Source organism: Peromyscus leucopus, chromosome 16_21 (assembly GCF_004664715.2).
Source record: "Peromyscus leucopus breed LL Stock chromosome 16_21, UCI_PerLeu_2.1, whole genome shotgun sequence".
Classification (NCBI taxonomy): Eukaryota; Metazoa; Chordata; class Mammalia; order Rodentia; family Cricetidae; genus Peromyscus; species Peromyscus leucopus.
In genome coordinates, this window is record NC_051084.1 from 28,461,492 (window position 1) to 28,486,192 (window position 24,701).

Below are 24,701 nucleotides of genomic sequence, written 5' to 3' on the forward strand. Positions count from 1 at the left end.
GCAAAACACACACGTGGTGGCGGTGGGTTTTGAGACAGGGTTTCTCTATGTAGCCCTTGCTGTCTTGGTGCTCACTCTGAAAACTAGGCTGCCCTCGAACTCAGACGTCAACCTGCCCCTGCTGGGATTAAAGGCCTGTGCCTGACAGGCCCAGCTGTCAAGTACACTGTTGATAGAGGAATTTGAAAGCACCCTGTAAGGAGACAGGCATGAAGTCTCCATAACAGAAATGCCACAAGTACACAACACAGTGAAACATTAAGAGCCGTTCCTCAAATCTGTCAATGAAATGATCTGACACACCACGAAGCTTTAATCTGACGGAAGCTCAGAAGGAAGCTACAGGCGCTAGGTCTGAGGCAGGTGAAGTGTCAAGGCCTGTGTCAAAGGGCGACCATGACTATTCTTCAACCCCTGTCTCTCATCCTTAGTCAGGAGCCTCACACAAGCCTCACATGCTCGGGGGAATCCCCTGACTAGTATTAGGCAGGACTTCATATTAGTCACTAGTGAAGTAAAGGATGTCAACACTGTATCCTTTCTAAAGAATATAAACTATATTTCTGCGCATTTCTTTAATTCGCCAAGCCATCGCCTTAAAGTGCACAGCAACACCTTGGAAAGTTACTGAGGTGGATGGAGTCGGGGTTGTCTGGTCCCACAGATAAACTGATACACCCACTGAGGTGCTCTGCTTCTAACAATTGCCACACCCTCTTTGTCTAAAAAGTCTAAATTAACACACACAAGCCTCTGTTCTACATTTAATTAATGAGGCCTTATAACAAAGCACGCATTTTTCTAAGGCAAAAAAAAATAACCATGAACCCACGGTTAGATTGAGCCCACCAAACAATACTCCTAATGGTCAGGGTGGAAATGGTCGTAACACACAATTTATCAGACTATCACAGACTCAGCCTGTGAACTGTTTAGGTATCAACTCGATAATCAAGAGATTTCTATTCTTATTATACATTAGTACAATATGCTGTGTGTATACAACAAGAAGGTTCCTAAAAAAGACTAATATCTGCGTGCTCATTATTACTGCTGCAACAGTCACAATAGCTAAGTTGTCTATGCCCATACGAATGAATGAAAAAACGTTATAAACCTATATTCAAGCACACAGCCATAGAGGACGGGATCTTCTCATTGACAGCAAAGCAGACGGAGCTGACGAGTGTCGATGTAAATGAAACAAGCTAGACACAAATAGAAGGATGCAGCGTGTTCTCTCATTGAAGGAAGCTTTCAAAGGCAGACTCACTACAGAACTGTGGTCAGCAGACGCTGGGAAGCATGGGTAAGAAGAAAATGGCTGTGAGGCAACTGACCTGGTCCGCACCCTGTACGCCTGTTGGAACTCCACAAGCCCTGTAGAGTATACTAATAAAAACATACATTTTTAAAAGAGAGCTGTTATTCACATTCCCTCCAACACTTAAGAACAAAATTATTTTTCTTTTTTTTATTGTAATAAGAACCCTGAAAATGAGATCTACCTTCTTTAGGAAAAAATTAACTTTAATCAGTTCCTCTACAATTTACTTGCTATTAAAAATTAAAATATCATTTCCTTTAATTTGTAATTTCTGATAGCCAGAAAATCTATTCCATATTCTAACCAATCTACTCAAAATTCTATTTATAGTCTTCCAAGTTACTGTGTTTCATCTCAGACTTGAAACTTCCAAAGCACGCAGGAATCCATAAGACTCACTAGTGTTCCTTTGGCTCAGACCAAAGCAGGACGGTAGAATGAAGTCATTCCCATACATTCGTACTGCACATTCCTTACAGATCACTGGTGACAAGTTTGGAAGATATCCCTAACACCAAAACGTTAAGAAAAGCTGTATCACAGCAGTCCCATCATACACCAGTTATTCAGAACAAAGCTGCACAGTCTAGTGGACTGTGGGACAGTGGTGACAGGGAGGAGGAGGAGGGGAAGATCTCAGCCCTAACGGACTGTCACTGCGTTCTCAGGAGGATCCCACCGGGGACAGACTCGGCAACTGCAGGGCCACTGGCATGGTACTCCTCTAGCTTCACTCTGATCGCCCCTCGAGATCACCACCTCCTCTCACGCCAGAAATAGCTCCTCTTCACAGATATCTCAATTTTGACTGCCATTCTCCACTGATAATAACGGCTGCGTTCTTTCTGCCTGCTTGGAAAGCCACTGTAGTCTCCACAGACAAACTTTCGCATTTGCCCGGGGCCCAGGAAGACCTTCTGGTCCAGGGGAAGCAGCTCGCTACTTAGGCTGAGCATCAAGGTGAAGAAGGTCTTCCCATTTCTGGCCCTGAGCCACTGAGAGCACCAAGCTCCAGCAAACTTCATGAAATAAGCCAACCTCCTACTCAACAAATGTTTAAGCATGCAATATCACGCTAGCCCTACTGCTAGCACCTGATGTACAAATCTTGGGCATGAATCATCTTGACTAGCTGATTCTGAATTTCCTCTGTCCCTGGACCCTGGCAATCAGCTCCAGTCCCAGCCCTAAACTTAAGTCAAATGTGTAAGACAGTCTTACTAAAGACCAAGAAGACCAAGAATCACAGCCTTCATATCCAATGAAAACACATTTTAACAGCCTCAACAGCAAAAGTGTAATGGAAAAATAAGTATTTATTTAAAAAAAAAAAAAAAAAAAAAAAAAAAACATTGAAGGAAACCCTTTAGGCACACTAAAAGGCATACTGTGTTGCCAAATACTGGGGGGAAAACTGAAAACAGGAAAAAAAAAAATCAAAACCAAAGCAGAATCTCAGTATTCCATCCTTGTTCACCAGACACTGATGCACTTGGAACTTCTGGGCTACCATTTTATGAAAATATTTAAAAAGCAATTTTAGAACTGTATTTAAAATGGAAGGGGGATGTTAAAATACTTTCAAAGACAAACTGCTGTTGAACTATACCACTTGTTTTAGGGGAAGCCACGTACTTTAAAAGGATTCACATGCTACTATTCCAAAGAACTCAAACACTCCTATTTTGTAGTCTACTTTGTCCCTAGACTTTTTAAACTGATATTATGGTTTTTAATATTCATAATGTACTTATTGCACAAGTGTTTTGCCTGCATAGATTCATGTACATCACTTGCATGCCTGGTGCTTGTGGAAGTCAAAAGAGGGCACTGGATCCTCTGGAACTGGAGTTACAGATGGCTGTGAGCCACCATGTGGGCGCTGGAAATCAAACCTGGGTCCTTTGCAAGGGCAGCCAGGGCTCCAAACCACTGAGTCATTTCTCCAACCCTGAACCCTGAACCAAGATATTTTTACACATTTGTATTCAGTAGATTGGCTTTTACTCCTATTTTAAGGTTTCACTAAGAGAAAATATAAATAATCTACTGAGGCCAAGCATCTAATTTGCACGTTATTGGGAACTGCCACAACAAAGAAAATGGTATTTGTGAGAGGTAATTTAATTTAAAAAACCAGAAGCCTAGTTACGAGAATGCATCTCAAATAGCATTCCCTCTGAATAGTATGTCAGAATTGAAACACACCAGGACTATTACATGTATGCAGACTGGATTCTGCAATTCCCACTTAATGGGCACAACTACTCACAACTTTACTAAATGGACTCTACTGCTACACGTGTCTCTTGGGGGATGGATGAGACCAGGTCTCACTCTGTAAGCCAGATTGGCCTGGAACTCTGAACAGACCCCCAGGCTATCCTCCCACCTCACAGTTAATCCTCCAGCCTCAGCTTCTGAGGGCACTACAACTATAGGCAAGTATGCACCATAAGGACCAAAACTCGTGCCACATTTTCCCAGCCTTTGCGCCCCTATTTCCTTCTCTTTGTCTTTTCTTTTAAAAATTGTTTTTTATTGGAAATGGGGGGGCTACCCACAGAAGCAAGAAGAAAGTGTTACATCTCCTGAAATTGGAGTTACAGGTGTTGTGGGCTACCATGTACGTGCTAGGATACGAACCTGGGTCTTCTGTAAAACCAGCAAGTGCTCTCAAGTATTGAGTCAGCTCTCCAGCCCATCTTATTTCCTTCTAAATGGCACTAAAACGAAGGACTTGTACAAGCTTAAGTCACTGTTCTACAAGTAGTACCACATTTTCATCAAATTTCCACTCGTAACACAGGTGGTCCTACAGAGCAGGAGGGAGGAGAAGATGGAAAAGCATGCTGGCACTCAAATCTTACTGTTGTGTGCGAGCATGGCGGCACGCATGTGGAGGACAGGGGACAACACGCGGGAGTTCGCTCTCTGTTCACCATGGGTTCCCAGACTCAAACTCAGGTCACCTGCACAGCAAACACTTACCCAGGGAGCTTTCTCACTAGGACAAGTTCATGTTCTTTCTACAGTTAAACAGGAAGCCAACGAGGTGGCTTAGTGGGTGAAGGCATTTTACATCAAACCCGAAGACCCCAGTTTGGTACTGGGACCCAAACGGTAGAAAGAGAGACACCAGGGCACAGTGGTGTGCACGCACACAAGGTAAGTGAAAAGAAATGAAATAAAGACAGCAAACAGTGCTGACTGACACCTTCCAAGGGAAATGTTCTACTCCCTGTGCTGAAATAACCTGCAAACGGCTACCACGGAAACATTTTATTCATTTATGTACACTCGCTTTGATGTAGTTATGAATTGTGAAATGTGTTGTAAAAATGGGGACTGCATAAAGACACTTAAGGTCAGAACCACTGCTATCAATTTACCACGGTGCAAAGTTCATTCATCCCTTCCACCTCTGGACACCCATGTAAGTGCCCCCAAAACAACACCAGCAGCTCATGACGGCACAGTAGTTTCCCCCTGACTACTGAAGGTGAAGTCTGTTCCCACCACCCCATGGACGTTGAAAGCAGAGCGGCTGCTTTTGACATAGGATGTAAGCGTTCACAACCTGCCAGCCCTTCAGCGCTCCCTCCACCCACAACTGCCCAATTTAAAGCACTCTTTGCTACGCTCTGTTCTGGAGGTCAAGGAAAGAGAATCAAATCTTGGAAATGAACACATCAAAGTCTGGGCTGGATATGCGGCTCAGTGGCTGGTGAAGAAGCTCCATGATACCACAGGCTACCGCTGGCTACCGCAGGCTTCTACCATCTCATAGACAATGGCCTGAGGAGCTGTTTCCAGAAACTTCTCCTCAGGTGAAGATGGGATTCTTGACCTTACCACAGAAAAGAATTTCAGGATGAAACTGAGAGAAGCGGATGTTTTCCAGGGAGAGAATTTAATACTGAGGTGAGTGTAACAGAAAGAAGATATATTACAACCAAGGGTGGATATGAGCTTCTCAAAGGATCAAGGAAGAGTCACATCTAAGCGTCTTAACAGTAGCCATCCCCAGGATCTGTTGGCTTTCACGTGACATCTCTAAGGTGTTGGTAAGAAATGTTTCACTCTTTTTGGTCAGTGAGATCACAGGGTGGTGCCAGAGGTACTGTTCCTAGGAATATAGCCTGATAAGGCAAAGTCAGGGTCACAAATGCTCCACAAGGTGCCCCTACTGTAAATGGAGTTTTTCATTCCTAGAAGACTGCCGGTTTTTACAGCTGGGAAAGGAGAAAAGGTCATAAATGCTTGGGCCTCAAGCATAGCTCCTGGCTATTTTAACACTCTTATTTGAAACATCTCTACACAGACAACCTCCCCAGCAAATGCCGGTCAGTGCGGTCAGTGCGCTGGAATTCTCAGGCGGGGAGAGCAATCAAAGTCCTGAGGAAGGGGCTCCTTCTGCTCCCCTTCCCATCTCTTAATTTTCCCATCTTCTATCTTACCTCAACTGAGCTCTTATCTAGCATATGCAAGGCCCTGAGTTTGATCCTATGCACTGAAATAAGTATAATAAAACTTTAACTCAAGGTTCAAGTCCAAGTTCTGTAAGATAATTCAGAGAACAAGACAATAATTACTACACACAGATTACGTGTCAGGCAATATGCCAAGAGCTAAAAGGCATTATCATCTAAAGAGAACTCAAAGTCACTCAGTGCAGTAGGCCATTACACGCATTTTGGGAACGGGACTGGCTCTGAAAAGCTAAGTGAACAAACCCAGCTCCCACATGACAGCAATCTGAAGACAGAGGTCCAGAAACGAATGTGGGCCTTCACCAGCCAAGCTCTGAAAGCCCACACCCACCTCTACTCCTTCAGAAGGCTACACGCGCTAACCATTGGGCTGTCTGAAGGCCATGACTAGAACGGGGTTCTGCTCAGGCTTGGGGCTTTTAGTTCAACTTGGGTCATTTCAGTATAGACAGCCAACGGTACTCTAATTGCAATCTTTGGCTTAAAAAAGGGGAAGCATTAATAATTAAAGGTCTCTGACAAAAAGGCACGTTTGCAATGCAGAGCCGACAGTGGGCAAACAGTCAGGAGACCTTTTCTGTGAACAGTCTGGAAGACAATGGAGCAAACGACCGCGGGGATGCGCAATGGATGCCCAGCACGGTGCTGCCAAACACTGCTCCAGGAGAAAGGTCTTCACCCACCTTGCAATCCCGTTCAGTCCCTGTGCTGCCCGCCACGTCCCACGCTCCAGTGCCACAGCTGCTCTTCACTGTCACAGAGGGCCTAAGCAACTTAACTCAACTGAGCCGAACAGAGGCAGAGCAAGGTGACTGTGGTTACAGGCGCGAACACTGAGAGGTTCTTTCTCCCACTGCTCGGCTCCTCCCATCTTTAGTCTAATTACCTGGCTATCTGGTGACTAACTTGCCCTCTGTCAAGCAAGCAGCTGAACTCCTTCCTCCTTCAGCCTTCTCAACATCTCCCGGAAGTACTTGCTCTCCAGCAGAGCCTTCTCTGAAACTGATTAAGAGGGTGTCCACGGGCTAAGTCCTGTTTCCCTAAGCCTGCCTCCTTGGTAAGTTCACTTTGAACTGCTACAAGCCACACTCCGCCAAGACAACATTAGACTGGCCATTCATTCTAAGGTGGCTGATTACAGGTCTCTTCAGCACGTTTGGATTGATTCAATAAGTTGTAGCCTTAGAGCAAAAGCTATGGAATCACACAACCCGCTTCTGTGCCTTCTCAGGTAGGTATAAACAGCCATTCAAAATCCTAAGGCTGGGTGTATACAGGTACTGAGACCAAGACAGTGAAACAGGCCAGACAACATTCCTGCACTAACCATTGGAGGAGACTAAGAGCAGAGGCCAATGGTATGTACTCCGGAGTAAGATAAGCCACGTGAGGCTAGGTGAGATTAGGTAACGTATGACAGGCGTGCCTTGGAATCCGGACCACACTAAGGCGGCAAGTCTGAGGAGCAGCGTTTAGTCACTGAGGCTCCAGCTGAAGCTGCCAGGTGCTCACTCTGAAACAGGGCACGGCAAAGGCCCCAGGGAAGGAAATAATAGGATGCCATGTTTACAGCGACAGGAAGAGGACAGAGAGGAACGCATCGATTTTGGAAACAGAAAAAGACCAATGCACACAGGGCTCTGTGGGCCAAGATGGCATCAGCACAAAGCACAGGGAAGCCGCTCACCGGAGGGGTAAGGGGTAGACAGCAATGTCTTCTCACTTACGCACCAGAAATCCCACGCTGTTCGCTGTGCCAGGCAGCAGGGAGGTGGTGGCTGAGAAGCTGCACTGATTCAGAAAGGTAAAACTTAATGACAGAGAACAAGAGCAATGATGTCACATCGTGATACATAATTTTGTTTTTTCCATCCATGGTTTCTGGCCCCAAGGCAGACCACAGAAACTCTAATCTTTCCCTCTCCTTTCTGCCTTTGGCAGCTCATAAAATGCTCTCACCTCCCTCTGCCCACTGTGGGCTGTGATACCTTCCTCTCTGCAGAGGCCTCACCCATCCCCTCTGAGAAGATAAGGCTGCACAGCCAGCCAAGAAGGGTAAGGCAGACAGTCTGTGGAGCAGGCAAGGCCGCGGGCTCCTCATGCAGTCTACTGCCAAGGAACCGGCTCTGTGTGAGCCCATCTTGACATGTCTGTCCACACTTCTAACAGGACCATACAAAGAAGTCTCCAAAAGGGACAGCACTGGAGAGTCTCCAGATCCCAGACACAGTAAGGATCCTCAGCTGGCAATAGCCCAGAAGGGCCTAGAAGCTGGTGCCCTTTCCCAGACCTTACCCTATGCCTCTCTTCTTCTTCTCTGTAACATCCTTACAGTCAACTGATAAAGAGAGGGGGGGGGGCGGAAGAGAGAGAGGATTAAAATAAAGGAGGGGAAAGGGCCATGATTAGCTGAATCTGGGCTTACAACTGGCACCTGAGAGGGTGAAGAGAGATCTTAACACTGGGCCTGTGGCCTGGGCAATCTGATGGGGCAGACTGAACCAGCAGACCTCCGGTGTGTGTTTGCTGCGGAGCTGACTGAGCCTTTCTGCGTTCCCTCCTGGCTACTCATTTCAGTGCTCTTTATCTCCTGTGAGAGACCCTGAGGACCCGTCACCTGTTGGAAGCAGCTGAGATCTGCTCCTTCCAAGAGAGCAATTTCTCCCTTCAGTACACGTGGCACATTATCCTGGCAGGCGTCACTGGCTGCAGATACGTTCTTTCCTCTATGGAGGAAGCATGAGTCTCCCAAATCCCATGGTCTCTCCTTCGCAAAAGCTGTCTGGAATATGTGCGCTGGATCGTTACTAATCTAAAAACATCTCACGTCTCCAGGACAGTATACAAAGGGACTTCATACGTTCCCGTGTTGAATTCTCTTCTTTACAAATAGTGCCCTATGCTGAGGATACATCAGACCTGTGCTGGACCTGGAATCACAAACCCAGCTTTCCAGGCTAACCCAGGAAGCGGGTGACGTCAACCCAGAGCCTTCCTTACTCAGGAAGCCTTTCAGCACACCACTCATCTAGCTGGGCATCAACCTAAACCCATCCCAGCAGCGCGAATCTATACCAGAAGACATCTCTCCTTAATCTTTCCAAGAGTAACCGACTTTCTCCGTTTCTCCCGGACTTTCTGGTTTTAGTATTCCTTTTCTCTAGACCTCTGGGATGAGCTTCTTGTAAACACCAGTATTATACAAGTGACAGCAGTTTTTACTTTCTACAGAATGAGGAAGTGAAGTGACTGGCACCTAGATCTACTGTGAGCACAGTACAGCTAAACAAGCAAGCTGGGCTGTGTACAGCACATCCTGCTGTCAGGAAGGCCAACATCTGCTAGAATGCACGGTGTTATGTTTGGATCTGGAATGTTCTTGCAAGGCTCATGTGTCGGAGCTTGGTCTTCCAGCTGTTGGTACTAGTGGGAGGAGGCAAGGGGGGCACGGCTTTCAAGAATACTGTGACCCTGGCTTACCTCTTCCCCTCCTCCCAAGAAGTGGAGAAGTGAACAGCTCTAGGGAGCACGTGCCCAGCCATGAAGCTCTGCCTCAGGCAGGGACAGAAAAACACCTAGCCAAGTGACCCCGGATGAGACCTTGGAACCTCCCTTCGGGGTGACTTTTCATGTACTTTGTCACAGTGACAGCTGGCGGATCCCAGATGGCAACCATTCAAGGTGTCTATTGACAGTCTATTTTTATTCTTTTATGTTTTGGGTTCTGGGAGTTAGGATGGGGGTCTTAGACATGCTCAGTGTGGAGTCTACTACTAGACTATCCCCCTAGAGGTTTTTAAACATGTACAATACAGGTCACATACCATAAACACTCACATATGTAGCTGAGGCAAAACAAAACAAAAAAGCAAACAAATGTTCCAAACATCCAAAACATTAATGAGTGGGATCAAAAATACACTGACAGACACTCAAACACTGGCAATACTACATAGCAGAGGAAATCAAGGAACCAGGCTTGTCAGTAAAAACAAGTCTCAAAGGCCTAGTATAAAGTAAAGAAAACAAGATGGCATGCAGAGTGCTAGAAAGGTGCGAAAAAGATCAAGGTCCTCCCCAGTGAGGCTCAGAATGGGAAAGTGGGACAGAGAATACAAACCTCAGGGTAGGAAGAACAGAGTCAAGGAACAAGGGGACTAGCGTCCTAACCTTTTCAAGGTCTCCGCTATGTGAGACTGAGAGCTTCTTAAAGAAGTTCACAAACTTAAAAGTCTCTAGTAACTTCGATGGTCCTTTGATAGAACTAATTACACTCTAATTATCATGAGCTGGCTTTAAAAGTTTCCTAACCCCAGCTGGAGACTCTGAGATGGTTGACCTGGAGCAAGAACAGAATGGGTTCCGGCAGCATCACTGGTGATTTAAACAGAAGCCTTTCACAGGCCAGTTTGAAATACAACAAGTATAGTCAGCTTTTAAAATGCAAAGCAAGGGGCAAGAGCTACAAGATACACACTCTGAAACAACAGGCCCGGATCACATCTCAAGAGGATGCACACCATTAAAGGCCTGGTGTCCAGGGAAACGTAAAAACGTGGGCAAGCTGTCCTCTGAGATATTTAAATTCATCTTCTACAGACAACTTGTGAGCAACAGTGCGTGCATACAGTCATTTGGTGGGTAAAGTGGTAGCTAAGAAACTTTTTTTTTGGTTTTTCGAGACAGGGTTTCTCTGTGTAGCTTTGCATCTTTCCTGGAACTCACTCTGTAGACCAGGCTGGCTTCGAACTCACAGAGATCTGCCTGCCTCTGCCTCCTAAGTGTTGGGATTAAAGGTGTGCACCACCACCGCCCGAGTCTGAGAAACTTTTTTATCTGGTTTCCTTAAAAATCAAGACACTGGGGCAGGGCACAATGGTCCAGTCTCTAATCCTAGCGCTCAGGAGACAGAGGCAGGCAGAGCTCTCAGAGTTAAAGGCCTACATAGTGAGTTCTAGGCCAGCCAGAGATGATACATCGCGAGACCCTGTCCTTAAAAAAAAGATAGATTAGAAATCCTGTCGTATGCGCTGACGAGGTTTATTAAAATGTGAGCACATGCAGTTGGTGTTCCAGCCTTGACTCAACTTCCTGTCTTTCACCACTATCATTTGCTGGGGCATCCACACTGCGTGAAGAGGTTCATGCCGCGGCAGCATGCTTCTGAGGACCAGAGAACCACCTGGAGGAGTCAGTTCTCTCTTCCCATGTGTGTCCTGGGGATCAAAACTCAGGTTGCCAGTCCTGGGGGCAAGCATCTCTACCTGCTGAGTCATCTCACCAGCCCAATCAACTTGCCTTCTCAGCAAGGATATGCTAATTTGGCCAACACCATATAGGGGGAAAGTGAGAAACATGAATGAGAAGCAACTTTTTTTTTTATTTTTTTAAGAAGGCTGGGAGTTCGGAAGAAAGCTTGAAATCTGACCTGTGAGAAACTCCAGGGCAGCAAGGAAAATGAGGAGGAATAAAAAGAAACATTAATATGGCTGACAGTGGTGCATCAGTGCCATCAACGGACCCACACAGACGTCGGCTTTCCTGACAAACTCCACAGCTTACAAATAATCTTGCACATCCTACCGATTCTAACACATATATTGTAACACCTATGAACCACTGCAGGACAAGAACAGGAAAGCTTTACTGTCTTACAGATCTGCTCTCGGCCTGTCCAGCCCTCCGCCACCCCACAACTGTAAGAACCACTCATCTTCGAGCCTTTTCGGGTCACGGGCTTGAAGTCATAGTACACAGACGCTTCAGGAAGTGTTTCTTTCATAAGAATATGGGGTGAGGTTTCCTGGACTTGACTACTTCCTTTCTTTCAGCGCGGTCTAAATTTATTAGAATTTATCTACCGCCCCCCCCACAGGACCTCTTGATCACATGTGCACGGTGACCAATGTCAGTAAAGCTGCTACAGACACGCGCAGGTCTCCCTGTGACCGAAGTCAGCACTGGGGGGTGTGAGATCACTGGGCTGAACAGGTCTGATGCGGGAGAAACTGTCCATCAATCCGGCCATGCCATGTGTGCACATCACTGCACTTGCCTCCCCAGGGCACCGCATCTCAACCAGCACTGCTGTCCTAGTGCTCTGGACTGAGTCACCCTCACAGGTGTGGAATGCATCCTGGTCAACCTGTGACAGACAGCGGACGGCTGGGCCCTTTTACATACTTATTGGTCATAGGTATTTCCTCCTAGGCAAGATGTCTCTTAAGATCTCTGGCCTATTTTGTAATCATTGCTGAAAAGCAGTGTTGATGGGGGCATCTCTATCTTGCTCCTGCCCCTAGCAAGAAAGCATTCAGGTCTTCACCATCAACTGTGATCATCTACAGTTTTGTTGACATCCTTCCCCAACCAACCTCTATATCCCTGTTTGGTGAACACTTTTCACAATGAATTGATTGGTCTTGGACTTGTCAAGTGCTTTTCTTGTGTGTATTGATATGACCATACTGCTTTTCCTTCCTAGCCTGTTGATGTGATAGAATTATTTTAAGTGATTTTCTATGGACAACTAGGCCTTTCACACCTGGGATGGCCCACTTCCTTACGGTGTATAATTTTTCATACATGATTGGGCTCTATTTGCTAGTATCTTGTTAAAGATTTTCGCATCTCAGTTCATGAAATGGTGGTCTCTTGTTTTCCTTACGTTTATCTGGCAGGTAGCTGTCCATTAAATCACTTTATACATAAGAATGGTCCTCCAGCAAGAAGGGGGTGGGGGATTTCGGAGCCTAAGACATCAGTTTTGTTTTGCTGGCTTTCTTAAGGACAGACCTAACAAAAGCCTCTCTGTATCTTCTGAAAGAGATGGCACTTAATTTGTTCCTTGAGTATTTGGTAGAACTTACATAAAAATTAGAGTTTCTGAAGGGAACTGGATGATGACTGAGACAGTGGAACGAAAGGACTAGATTTTCCACATTTCGTTTTTCAGTATCACTTGGTATGTTTCAAATTACAACACAAGAATATAAATAAAAACTTTCAAATTTTCTGTTTGAACACTAAACAGCCATGGAATGGAATTACCAAGTATTTGAGCTTTCTGAAAATTAGATTGCAAACCCCATGGTTATCTGAAATCACAAAGCTCTATTTTAAAATAAGGAACTAGGATTCAATCAATCTACTGTGTTTTTAATGAATGCTGAAAGTGCCTCACATATGTGTCTCTGCCACTTAACATAGTAGTGAGTGTGTGTGTGTGTGTGTGTGTGTGTGTGTGTGTGTGTGTGTGTGTGTTTAACCAGGAAGAGGTAGAAAGCTCTTTGGTCTTAATCCAGGTTTCAGGTGAGGCTATATGTGAAGACTTGAAACAAGGCCAGCTCTCGGCGGGGCTTCCGAGAGCTAGCCATCCAAGACACTTTATTTTGCTTTCCCCATTGTGAGCTGGTGAGCACCTCTTTATCGATACCTGTACTGACGACTGAACTCCAAATCTAATGTGTCTATTCTAATGAGATCCTACCCACTCTCAGCACCACCCCCTTATGACTCAATTTCCATGCAGGATGCCAAACTCTACAGAGTCTGCTGCAACCAGAACACCCAAAGGAGACTGGCCAAGAAAGTGGCAGGCAGTGTTCATCTGCAGCACATAGAACAAGACCAAGTTTCTTTCTCCAAGTCCATCACCCTATTACTGTTCTCTAAGTTACTATTAAGGTAATTCGGTAATTTGAGACTCTTTGCAAATGAAAGTATTTTCAATTATTCAAAAACACTCTCCTATTAGAAATGGGAAGGTGACCTAGTATTCAGTCTCATTAGCATATTCATTAATAATTACATGAGTAGATACTATCTCTGTACCTTGTAATTCTGCTCTATACACTGGGATCTCTCTGCCTGAGGTACTTCCCTACTCTGTTGATTTGCTAATAACATGCAAAAGTGTACATTCAACTCTCTCCTAGGACCACTAAGTGAAGATGTTGGCAGTGAAAGCGAGCCTTTTAAAGGAGTCTTTACGTTTGATCACCATCATTAACATATTCATTCAAAATAAAGCACTCTGTGACTCACCGTGCACCTCATTACTAGTAAAAGGAAACAGGTCTCTTGAGAAAATGTCCTCTGTCCTACATACACGGCCTCCCATCAAAACTGAACTCAATATCCATGGAAGGAAAGTGTCCTTGCAGAACACAAGGAAGGAAGCGCTTCACCCACAACACACAAACGGTGATGAAATGTACGAAAACAAAACAACGGCTTTCAATTTTTTTTTCCTACCTTCTCTGTGGAATGATGGCAAGCATGCCAAGCAAGACCACATCATAAAGGCCGCTCAGAGCTAGAGAGACAGCTAAGTGGTTAACACTGCTTGATCCTCAGCCTTCAGGAAGACCATACTTCCAATCCCAGCACCCCACCCTACCCCCCACGGCTGCCCTCCAGCCCATAAGGCAGGCTTGGTTACCTACATTCTTTCATAACCCCCGTGTGGTCAGGGGCAAAGACTGGAGGATCAGTGGGGTCTGTTGACTGAAAACATAAACTCTCCAAGTTCAGAATGACCCTGTCTCAAAGGATAAGACAAAGAACAAAAGATGCCTGATACCCTGCAAGCAGGGGTGCATGCACACACCACACACACACACACACACACACACACACACACACACACACACACACACACAGCTGGGCTGTGTATTCGCTTTTCTCACATAGTACCAAAGCCTCATCTTACACAGTGAGGCATGTATCTAACGGCCATCTATTAGCAGATTTTAAGTATCTGAGGTTCAATAAGAGAAACAGCCACCTCTAAAAGCCTAGCACTTTCCACAAGAGGCTCCTCCTTAGACAGACTGACTCTTATTTAGGTCAATAGTTCTCAACCATATCAGATTCTATGTAGCCCTTCTGTAAAACACTTTCCAATTTCTACTGTACCACTCTGAAATGCAATGAATAATCTTCCTACAGACAATTTCAAACAAATCCATCTATCCTAAATAAAATAATAAACGGAAAGGGGAAATGAAAATAAGTTATAAAAAAGCATGTCAACATATGAAGGCTGGGGCAAAATAATTAGCAACTAGACATGACTGCATTGCAAACCTGCTTATGATGCAATGTTCCAAAACCATAAACAACTTCTAATCAAGTTGTGAACAGAACAAACCTTCCTTTAATTTATACAACAGGAATGTAGAGAAACAGATACAAGAAAATCCAGTCTTGGTTAAAACTATGACTATAGAGTGAAAATTTCAGGCTCAGATAATTACAAATGTTACAGGAATGTCAAGCATGATATTCCTATGAAGGACATAGGAACATTCTTTGTTCACTGAGTCCCGCACATAGCAAAAAGTATAGCATCCCAGCCCCCATCCACCACATGTTAGTGGTTAATCCCAATTACAAACCACTAAGGGGGGGGGGGAGCTTGCTAATTTCCCCCTAGAGAGCAAACTCCCTGAACCAACCAGCTTCCCCTCCCCCCCATTTAGGTATGAATCACAGTATTGGAGTTCAGCTCTATTACCTATGAACTATGTGATCACTGGCTAATGAGTTAAGTTCTCTAAACCTCTGTTTCCATGGTATCAAAGAGAATCAACACTCCAGGGCTGTCTGGAGTGTCAGGATGACTCAACAACACTGTAGCAGCACAGGGTGGGTGGTTTACAACCCGTGGCTTTTTGAAATAGGAACAGGGGGGCTATGTCCTGCAAACAATAACAAAAAGCATCAGTGCAGAAAAAGCAGAAGAAACTAAATAAGAGTGAAAGAAGTCCAAAATTTAAGGGATAAGTTACAAGGGCCCAAGGGGGGGAAAATGCAGATAATTGTCAGGAAAATCAAGGTCAGAAAGGTAAAGAATAGGGGAATAAAGTATTCAAGATAAAAAAAAAAAAATCAAAGGCACAAAAACACAGCTTGGTTCAGAGAAGAGAGGCAGGGAAAGGCAGATAAAGTAAGGGTCAGGGAGAAAGGGTGTAAAGACATTACAGGACCTTGCCCATGGAAGGGTATGAAGGACACTGAGTGTGCCAGAAAACCTGGGCTTAGATGGCAAGCACGAATCCCCGATAACGCTGAATAACGGCCAAACTAAATAATTCAGAACAAACACAAATTATCATTGCAGCCCCTGAAATAAAACCACAAACAAAGTCTTAATGTAAACAAGCAAAAAGAGCCCAAGAGCAGAGAGCAGCCTGAGTTCTTTTCTTCCTGGTTCTGGGGATGGAATCCGGCAGGCCTCGGGCTCCAGGGTGCTGGGATCACAACAGGCCTTCACCACCATGCCTCGCCTGCTCCTTTCTTTAATAACCAAAATTCTTCTTAATTTATAGGCCTCATGAACTAAAAGGAACTCAGGATAACCTATCCCTGTCCCCTGATACCATTCCAGGCAAATCCGAGCCCTTCCTAAACACATTAATTAGCAATACCTTACATCACCCTTGAAAAGCAGGAGGTAAGCTAGAGTATTATTAGCCTCTTTTTTATTATGGGGAAACCGGGGAACAAAAAGATTAAATTACAGTATGTCACAAAATGAGCCATCATATTTTCTAGTGCTTTAATTAAAGGCACCAAGCCCACATTACAGACTTCCCAGCTTAGAACTTTTACTACCGCCTCAACCGGGGGACTGAGAGAAAAACACCTACTACGGTAACTTAAAGGTTATTTTCTCAGTCTGGTGGTACTCGTCACCCACAACTCAGGAGTTTAAAATTTCAGACCGTGTAAACAGTAACCTACCCCTCCCCCCCAAAAAAAACACACACACACACACACCCCGGAAAGAAAAAAAAAAAAATGAGGACACTTGTAAACAGCACCACGGGTCGGAAATCCTGGGGCCACGTTTTACTCGGGCTATGTGGCAGGCAATACCGGAGCCCGCTGGTGCCGACGGAAAAGGTGCCCCAGGGGCCCCAGCGCGGCCTGGCCATCACCGCATGCCCATCACTCCAAACATGACCCCAAACGCTCTCCCTTGGCCCCCGCATTGCACCAACGAGCCTCGCGGTACCAACCCCGGCCTGGGCGAGCTAGGCTAGGCCCTAGCTGCCGGGCTTCCGTGAGCCCCGGAGCCGCACCTAAGCCAGGCACTTCCCCACCCCGGTTCCCCCGCGCCCGGCCTCCGCTCCCACGCGTTCTCACCGCTCGGCCGACCGGCGTCCCCCGACGCAGGGAAGCGAGCTAGCCGCGCAGGTCGGTGGAGCGCAGCGCCCGTCGGGGTCCCGGAGCCGCCGCCTATCAGCGGAGCGCAGGGGCGGGGCCGGCGGGGCCGCGGGCCGCGGGCGGGGGCGGGCGGGGGACCGGGCGCCGGGCGGCTCCGGGCGCCGCGCGCACACGCGCACACACACACACACACATACACACACAGACACACCGGGCCGGCTCCCGAGGGCGCCAGCGCGGCCCCGGGGAGCGCGAGCTGGGGGAGCGCGCGGCCTGCGGTCAGCGGCCCAGCGGCCGGAAAGATGGTGTCCTGGATGATCTCCCGAGCCGTGGTGTAAGTGACCGGGAGGGGGGAAGGCGCTCGGGGCCCGGTGGCGGGGCCGAGCACGAAGGGGCCGCGCGGCCTGCTCACCCGTGTCCGAGTCGCTGCGGGGCTCCGGGGCGGCGGCGCTGGGTTGGGAGCAGGGCGCGGGCGGCCGACGGGCTCTGCTCCGTGGAGCGGCTCCCCGGCGCGCGGCGGGCGCTCTGCTCGGCTTCTCCGCTCCTCGGCTCCTCGGCTGCGCGGCGAGCGCCGCTCGGCTCCCTCCTCGGCGGCTTCGCGGCTCCTCCGCTGCCCGGCGGTGCGCGCGGCGGGCTCTGCTCGGCTCCGCGGCGCGCTCCCGGCTGCGGCTCCCGCTCCCGTGGTCCGCGCTGCGCGGCACCGCCCTGCGCAGGCTCCGCCGACGCTGAGCGCGGGAGGCCGGCGGGGCTCCGGATGCGCCCGAGCCTTTGTCACCAGGTCTACCGCGTTGCGGTGTCTGTCCCCCCCGGCGGCTGTGCGCCCCGCGGTCACGTGTAGTAGGTGGAGAGATCGGTGGTAGCTCCCTGAGTCCGGAGCCCTGCTCAGAGGGCCCGTGGTAGACAGCTAACCCAGGAAGGAGCCTGGCCTTGAAAGGTCGGCCATACCCTGACTCCGGCCCTGTTTGGGAGGAAATATTTGCGATGGAGAAGGCGCAGGTGCCTGTCGCCTTTGTTCACATCATCTTTTCACTTTATTGTGATACCAGCCGGAGCTGCGGGTTGGAAAGGGGGATGGAGGGGAGCTGAGTTGTGTTTAATCCGCAGAGGTATTGGAATACACGTTAAACCGGTCTTCCACCTTAGCCCTGACCACACTAAAAGAAAGTCACCGAATAAACTTCAGTCATTTAGGTTGAGCCTGGGGACGAGGATTCATTATTCATGTAGGAGTAATGTCATCTGAGTACCTTAATGAAATGTTTATACGAGGTAACAGGCCTCGCTGATTAGCTTATAATTTGAAGGGAGAAAATAACATTACTTAGGTTTTTTTTTTTTTTAAACTGCGAAGGAGCTAAATTTTCTAATTTGGTTTTATTTCATTTGGAAGTGAACTAGGTAACCTAATTTGCAATGCATTCAAAATTTGTCATTTTATAAAATGCCTCAAGCTTTGAAGTCTCCGAACTTATTGTGTTCATCTAAAACCCCAAAATAAATAGTTACACCATGGATGTCTTCCAGTTGTTTTTTTTAGCCTTTTCCAGGAGAATCTTTGGGTTTCCACATAATCCAGGCATACTTTTTGCTAAGGAAGTATAGTTGACTAGACAAGACTACCAAAAGCCCCTCAGCTGTTTTGCCTTAAATGCCCCCCCATTAAAAAGCTGTACATGTTGTTTGAGCTCTTCTCCCATTTGCACTAATGGGAAATGATGGAACAGTTTGGGTGAGTTTGCATTGCCCAAAGATTTTTTTTTTTTTTTTTATTATGGAAGAGGAATATGTCCCTAGTGCTGCCTCCAACACAAAGGTCGGTACCACGTGGGAGATCTTCATGGAACAGACATTTCACATTCACAGATATCTACTGGACAGGTCACAATGTCAAGTCGTAGGAGAGTTATGCCCAGTGTAATACCCGGTGTTAGACAAGGAAGAGATTATATGTGGTTGGAGAAGCCATCAAAGAAGGCAAGATAAGGCCTTGAAGAACAAGCCCAATCTAGACAGCCAAAGAGGAAGCAGGGAAAAGATCTCTGGTAGGTGGCGTGCTGGAAACCAGAGCCCAGGTAGATTTACCCAGGGAACAGGGAGAGAGAAGGCACCACCATTGTCTGAAGAGTTGGTAATCTCAGAGACTCCGTGAGTAGAAGCCACAGAGGAGGGTCCCTTACTGAAGAACGGATGCACACCTTGCATTGCAGCCGCTGGAATTTAAGGTCTGGGGTGAAGGGGAAGCGGGAAAATGGGGGTGAGGAACAGAAAGGTTATTAAAAGGTGCGTTCGTCGGGAGTGAAGAAATGTATTTCCTGAGCTTTAGACCCAGCACGGGGGAAGCCCGCATCGTCTGTGCCCTTCCCTCTGCTCTTGAGTTTATCTTTACACATGGGAGCAGTCCTAATACCCACACAGACCTAGGCACATGTTCCAAACCATGAATTTATTTGTTTACTATTATTTATTTAGAATTCGTGTATGTACATCCTTCCTAGCCAACTGAAACAGCCAGCTGGTCCTAAACAAGACCTGACGGGTTTCTCAGCGTGAGCCTCTCATGGCGCCACTTAAGGACAAAAGATTTATTTATTTGTTTTGGGGTGTTCTTGGGGATATGTGTCAAGGACAACCTGCAAGAATCAGTTCCTTGCTTCTACCATGTGAGTCCCAGGGATTGGACTAGGGACCTAGGCTTGGCAGCAAGTAGAGCATCCTCATCTCAAAATGATTATCGTAAGTAAGTCAACTTACTTAAATGTCACAAGAACAACAAATTAGCAGTATTTATGTGTATGTGGGTGTATGTATGTGTACCATGTTTCTGCTGGGTCCCTAGGAGGTCAGAATACAGTGTTATATCTCTTCCATGTGGGTGCTGAAACCAAACCTGGATCCTCCTCTACAGGAAACATAAGAACCCCTTAATCACTGAGCCAGCTCCCCAGGTTAGCAATTCTTAAGGAATGGTAATATGAGCATACCACGTAATGCTAAATTCCTATACACTGCCCATACCTCACGTTCTGAAAGCATGACTCACAAACTGAGGGAAATAACCCCCCTTCCCCAGCTTCTCTCAGTTTATGTTCTATAGCACTGTACACAAAATCAAAACTCAGACTAACTTATCTAAAATTAAATATTAGCTCTCTCACTTACAGACAGTGACTCACCCCGTGAGATAAGGTGCATTCGTATATATAATGCCCATATGCAACATGTGATGGGTAGTAATCTTTCTGTAAGTGCCAGTAAATAATTAGGAAATAAAACACCAATATAAGTATGCTCAACTGCTTCCTTCCTCCCTCCCTCCCTCTCTTTCTCTCTTTCTATCTAATTGACTTCAAAACAAGGAAGCACATCCCCCCCCAAATACCTACATAGGGAATTTTAGACTACTTTATGTTTAATTTTTCCCCTCTGAGCCTGTGTTTAGATAACAAAGTTATACATAAAAAAGTTTTATACTATAACACTTTATAGGGGATGCTATAATGCAGATACAGTTCTGCAATGAGCATCCTTCTTATAACATCTTGAGGATTTCCTTAAGATAAATACATGACAAGTACATCTGAATCAGACTTTTATGGTTTTCATTATCATTGGTCCAAAATGGCGAATTCTTTTCCAAAAAAAATTATTAATGTCTTTTTGTGCAAAGCCTGGGCTATGGTGGCGCAGGCCTTTAATCCCAGCACTCGGGAGGCAGAGACAGGTGGATCTCTGTGAGTTCCAGGACAGCCAGGACTACACAGAGAACCCCTGTCTCAAAAAAACAATACAGTAAAAAATAAGAAGAAGAAAAAAAGATGCAGCCTGGCGTACTTATACTGGTGTTTTGTTTCCTAATTATTTACTTATTAATTCTTACTATGCAAACAACCTGCATGTCTGATCACTTGCCTCTAGGGGATTCTTTGTCTTCCCTAAGCTCCTTACTGGATGGGGAAACTCGAACTGTTTCATACTGGATCGAAATATGTTTTAATCCAATTTTACTTCTCTTTCAGATGTGATTTTTAGTAACATAGGTCATAGTTTTAGTGTGGTGTATGTGTGTGCGGTGGATATATACATGTGCACCTGTGTTGTGTGGGCAGGACTGTAAGTATGTGGAGCCAGAGGTTAACGGCAGGTGTTTTCCTCTGTTGCTGTCCCCTTTATTATTTGAGACAGGGAGATTCTCTCTGAGCCTGGAGCTCACCAGCTGGCTAGCCTGGCTGGTTGGCAGACCTCTGAGATCCATCCTCCTGTCTCTGCGCCCAAGCACTAGAGCCAGGGGTGCCTCTGCCGTGCCCAGATGTTTCCATGGGTGCTGGAGATCCTCATGCTCACAGAGCAGACTCGTTACCCCCTGAGCCGTCTCCCCGCCCTCTAAGAATATTCCCCGTTTGTTTTTTAGTTGTTCTCGCTTATTTGAGCAGTACCGTGGATCAAACCTAGGACCTGGTGCACACTAGTCAAACGTGCTAACACTGAACTACAGCCCCCCAGCTCTTAAACGATTTGATTTTTTTTTTTTACTTTGTGATTTCTTTATATAAATCCAGAATTTTGATACTCTTTTCTCATACAGAATTGAATTGTGGAGAGCTCTCTGTTCCCTTCTTCCATGAGCAAGGCATTTTTGTTTTTTGTTTTACCATGACCACATCATCTGGCAGCAGTCATAAAACTCCCCTCTTCCTCCTTTAACTCTTTGTTCTAGTTTCATTTCTGCTGCTGTGACAAATATCCCCGACAAAAAGCAACTTAGGGGAGGAAGAGTTGTACTTTGACTCACAGTTCCAGCTGCCAGTCCATTCTTGCAGGGACATGAAGGCGGGAACTTAAAGCATCCTATCCACAGCTGGGGGTGGGGGTTGGTCCTCACTTCTTTTCCTCTAGCTTTCTCCTCTTATACAGCTCAGGACCTAGGGAATGGTGCCACCCACGGTGGACAGGGTCTTCCTACATCAATTAACAATTATGACTGTTTCCCCCCATAGGCATGTCCAAGGCCAACCTGATGTAGATCATGCCTCATTAAGACTCTTCCCAAGTGATTTTAGGTTGGGCCAAGTTGATGGTTAAAGCTAACTAGCATTATTGGTCATCTTTATTTATATTTATTTAATGGACATATCTTTGGAGACAAAGTCGTACACCTAAAAACTGTGTACAAACAAAAAAAGGTTTTTGCCTCCTTTTTTAGAATTAGTAAAATATATTTACCACTCATGCTGTTATATTTGCAAAGACCACTGTGACTGAAAGTCAAGGAAGATGGCATGGTCACTCACGTCCCGTGGACAAGGAAAATGTAGTATTTGGGGTGGCACAGTTGGTTAGGGATCAAGTTAACTAAGAAGCAGACCACCAAGTGTCACTGTACTACATAGCCATTCACAATGATTGTCAAAGCTTTGGAGACAAGCTCTTACTATGTACCCCAAGCTGGCCTCACACTCACAGCAGTCCTCCTGCCTCAACCTGCCAAGTGCTGAGATCACAGGCATGAGCTACCTACCACACCCAGCTCAAAGTTTAAAAGTTCCTTTTAGTGTGCTAAGTTTTCTTAAGTTTTATTTTAGTGTATATGTATGTGTGAGTGCCTACATGTATGTTTGTGTAATGTGTGAATACCTGACGCCCTCAGAGGCCAGAAGAAGTTGTTGGATCCCCTGGAACAGGAGTTAGGCAGTTAGTTGTGAGCTGCCATGTGGGTGCTAGAAACCCAGCCTGAGTCCCGTGCAAGAGCAGCAAGGTCCCCTAGGGGCTGAGCCACCCCTCCTGCCCTTATGCTGGGTTTTTCTTACCCTCAATACTATTGAGGTTTTGGATTAAATGCTTCCTTATTATGACGGTGCTGTGCATTATGGGGTATTTAGCAGAACACCTGGCCTCAGGAGTCATCATACCCCCACTTCCCTAGTTCTACGAGCCCAAACATCTCTAGATAGTGCCCCGTGTGTGCCACCTCATGTGCAGAATTGCCTCTGCCTGAGAGCCTCCAGACTAGGTGAAAGGGCAAGGGAAACTATGGGAGGGAAAGAACCTGGGAGCTGTGAAGGCCAGTACAGTCACGTGTGGCTATTTAATTGTGAATTAATGAAATAAATTCCAAAATTCGGCTCCTTGGTCTTGATAGCCACATTTTAAGTACTCAGTGGCCACCTTATTGGGCAGTGCCAAAATAGAACTTTTTCCTCTTACAGAAAGTCCTATTGACTCTAGAAAATATAGTCACCTGCCTGGCACATCCATTCGAAACTGGCTGGGTTGTTTCCTGTTTGCTGTTCTGTGTGTCCTTATGGGAGACACTGGGATTCCTATAGTGATGTTGGGAAATTCACCAGGATAGCGCTTTCCTCTGAGCACTTTGTGGAAAACACGATTGCTAACCAAGCTGTCTTGTCCTTCTTTCTTTATGCTATTTCAATAGTCACTTCTGTTGCAGTCATTTAGAGACTTTTTCGAGAGTAATAAAACTACTGAATTCTTCAAAAATTCTCACATTACAATATTCTGGGTATCACTCCGTATCTTCTGAGTTTCTGAGGGACACAGCAGAGCTGTGGAGTTCTCATATATAAGACTGGGAGGGCAGCTCAGAGATAGCTTTCTTCTTTGGGGTTTGTATGTTGCTTGGCTTTAGAGGGTGTGTTGTTTGTTTTTGTTTGTTAAGACAAGTTCTTCCTCTGTAATTCAGTCTGGCCTTGAACTCAGGACCTTCTCATCCTCAGCCTCCTGAGCACCGGGATTACAGTTGTGAGCCTCCACAACTGGAGGCAGGCGAGGGTTGCCTAACTGGCCCAGGCTCCGGATCTGGGTCTTCTCAGGTGAAAAGATACTGAGATTATATGTTAGCTTCTTTTCTATTGCTGTGCTAAGACACCATGACCAAGCAATTGATAAAGGGGAACACTGAATTGGATTTATGGTTCTGGAGGGTTAGAGTCCGTGGTAGCTGAGAGCTCATATCTCTAACCTTAAGGAGGAAGCAGGATGCACTGTGGATGACAGTACACTTGTGAGACACCCAAGACACAACCTCCTCCAACAAGGCATTGCCCCCTAGTCCTTCCCAAACAGTTCCACCTACTTGGTATCAAATGTTCAAGCATTTGCGCCTAAGGGGGCATTTCTCATTCAAACTTACATGGATTAGAAATATTAAGCCAGGCATTGCTAGCACACACCTTTAATCCCTGCACTTGGGAGGCAGAGGCAGGTGGATCAGTTCGAGGCCAGCCTGGTCTACAGAACTAGGTCCAGAACAGCCAGGGCTACACAGAGAAACCATGTCCAAAAAACACACACACACAGAAATATGAAGGTGAAGGTTACCATCATGTTGCCAGTGTCTGCATGGCTAAACCAGAGCTAGCAAGGAAATAAAAAGTGAAAGCCATAGGAAGAATCTAGACATGGGTTTGTACTGACCAGTAATTCAGAAAGTAATTTCAGGAAGTGTTCGGATATCCTCATACAGAATGTGCTGATCTTTTCAGGTAACGGTGTGCCAGTCTTAGGAAATAATTATTTGCACACATAAGCGAAATCAGTCATCCTGCCGCCGACAGCTTCATTAACCTTTTATCATGTCACAGTTCTGGGAAGTGTATAGCTTGCTGGCCCTGATACAGCAGAGCACCACAAACTGGGTCACTTCAGAAGTCTGCGACGACGGGGTGACAACAGGTCGGTTCCTGAGGGCT

The 24,701-nt window shown here is 46.2% G+C and overlaps 2 protein-coding genes across 3 annotated transcripts in view; one reads left to right on the forward strand and one right to left on the reverse strand.

The window, feature by feature from the left end:
- The window catches only part of Jmjd1c (jumonji domain containing 1C), a 188,781-nt gene extending 171,195 nt beyond the window's left edge, over positions 1-17,586 (reverse strand). The window contains exon 1 of one of the 2 annotated variants that reach the window (XM_028877212.2): positions 17,408-17,586. The gene's annotated coding sequence lies outside the window, so the exon portion shown is untranslated. Of the gene's footprint in view, positions 1-16,974; positions 17,035-17,407 lie in introns of those variants that run through there. The other variant, XM_028877214.2, reaches the window with a different exon arrangement.
- Positions 17,133-24,701, forward strand: part of Reep3 (receptor accessory protein 3) — a 79,720-nt gene continuing 72,151 nt past the window's right edge. The window contains exon 1 of the mRNA XM_028877216.2: positions 17,133-17,329. Within this exon, the coding sequence (XP_028733049.1) occupies positions 17,298-17,329 (32 nt within the window). The 5' untranslated portion in view covers positions 17,133-17,297. The remainder of the gene's footprint in view (positions 17,330-24,701) is intronic.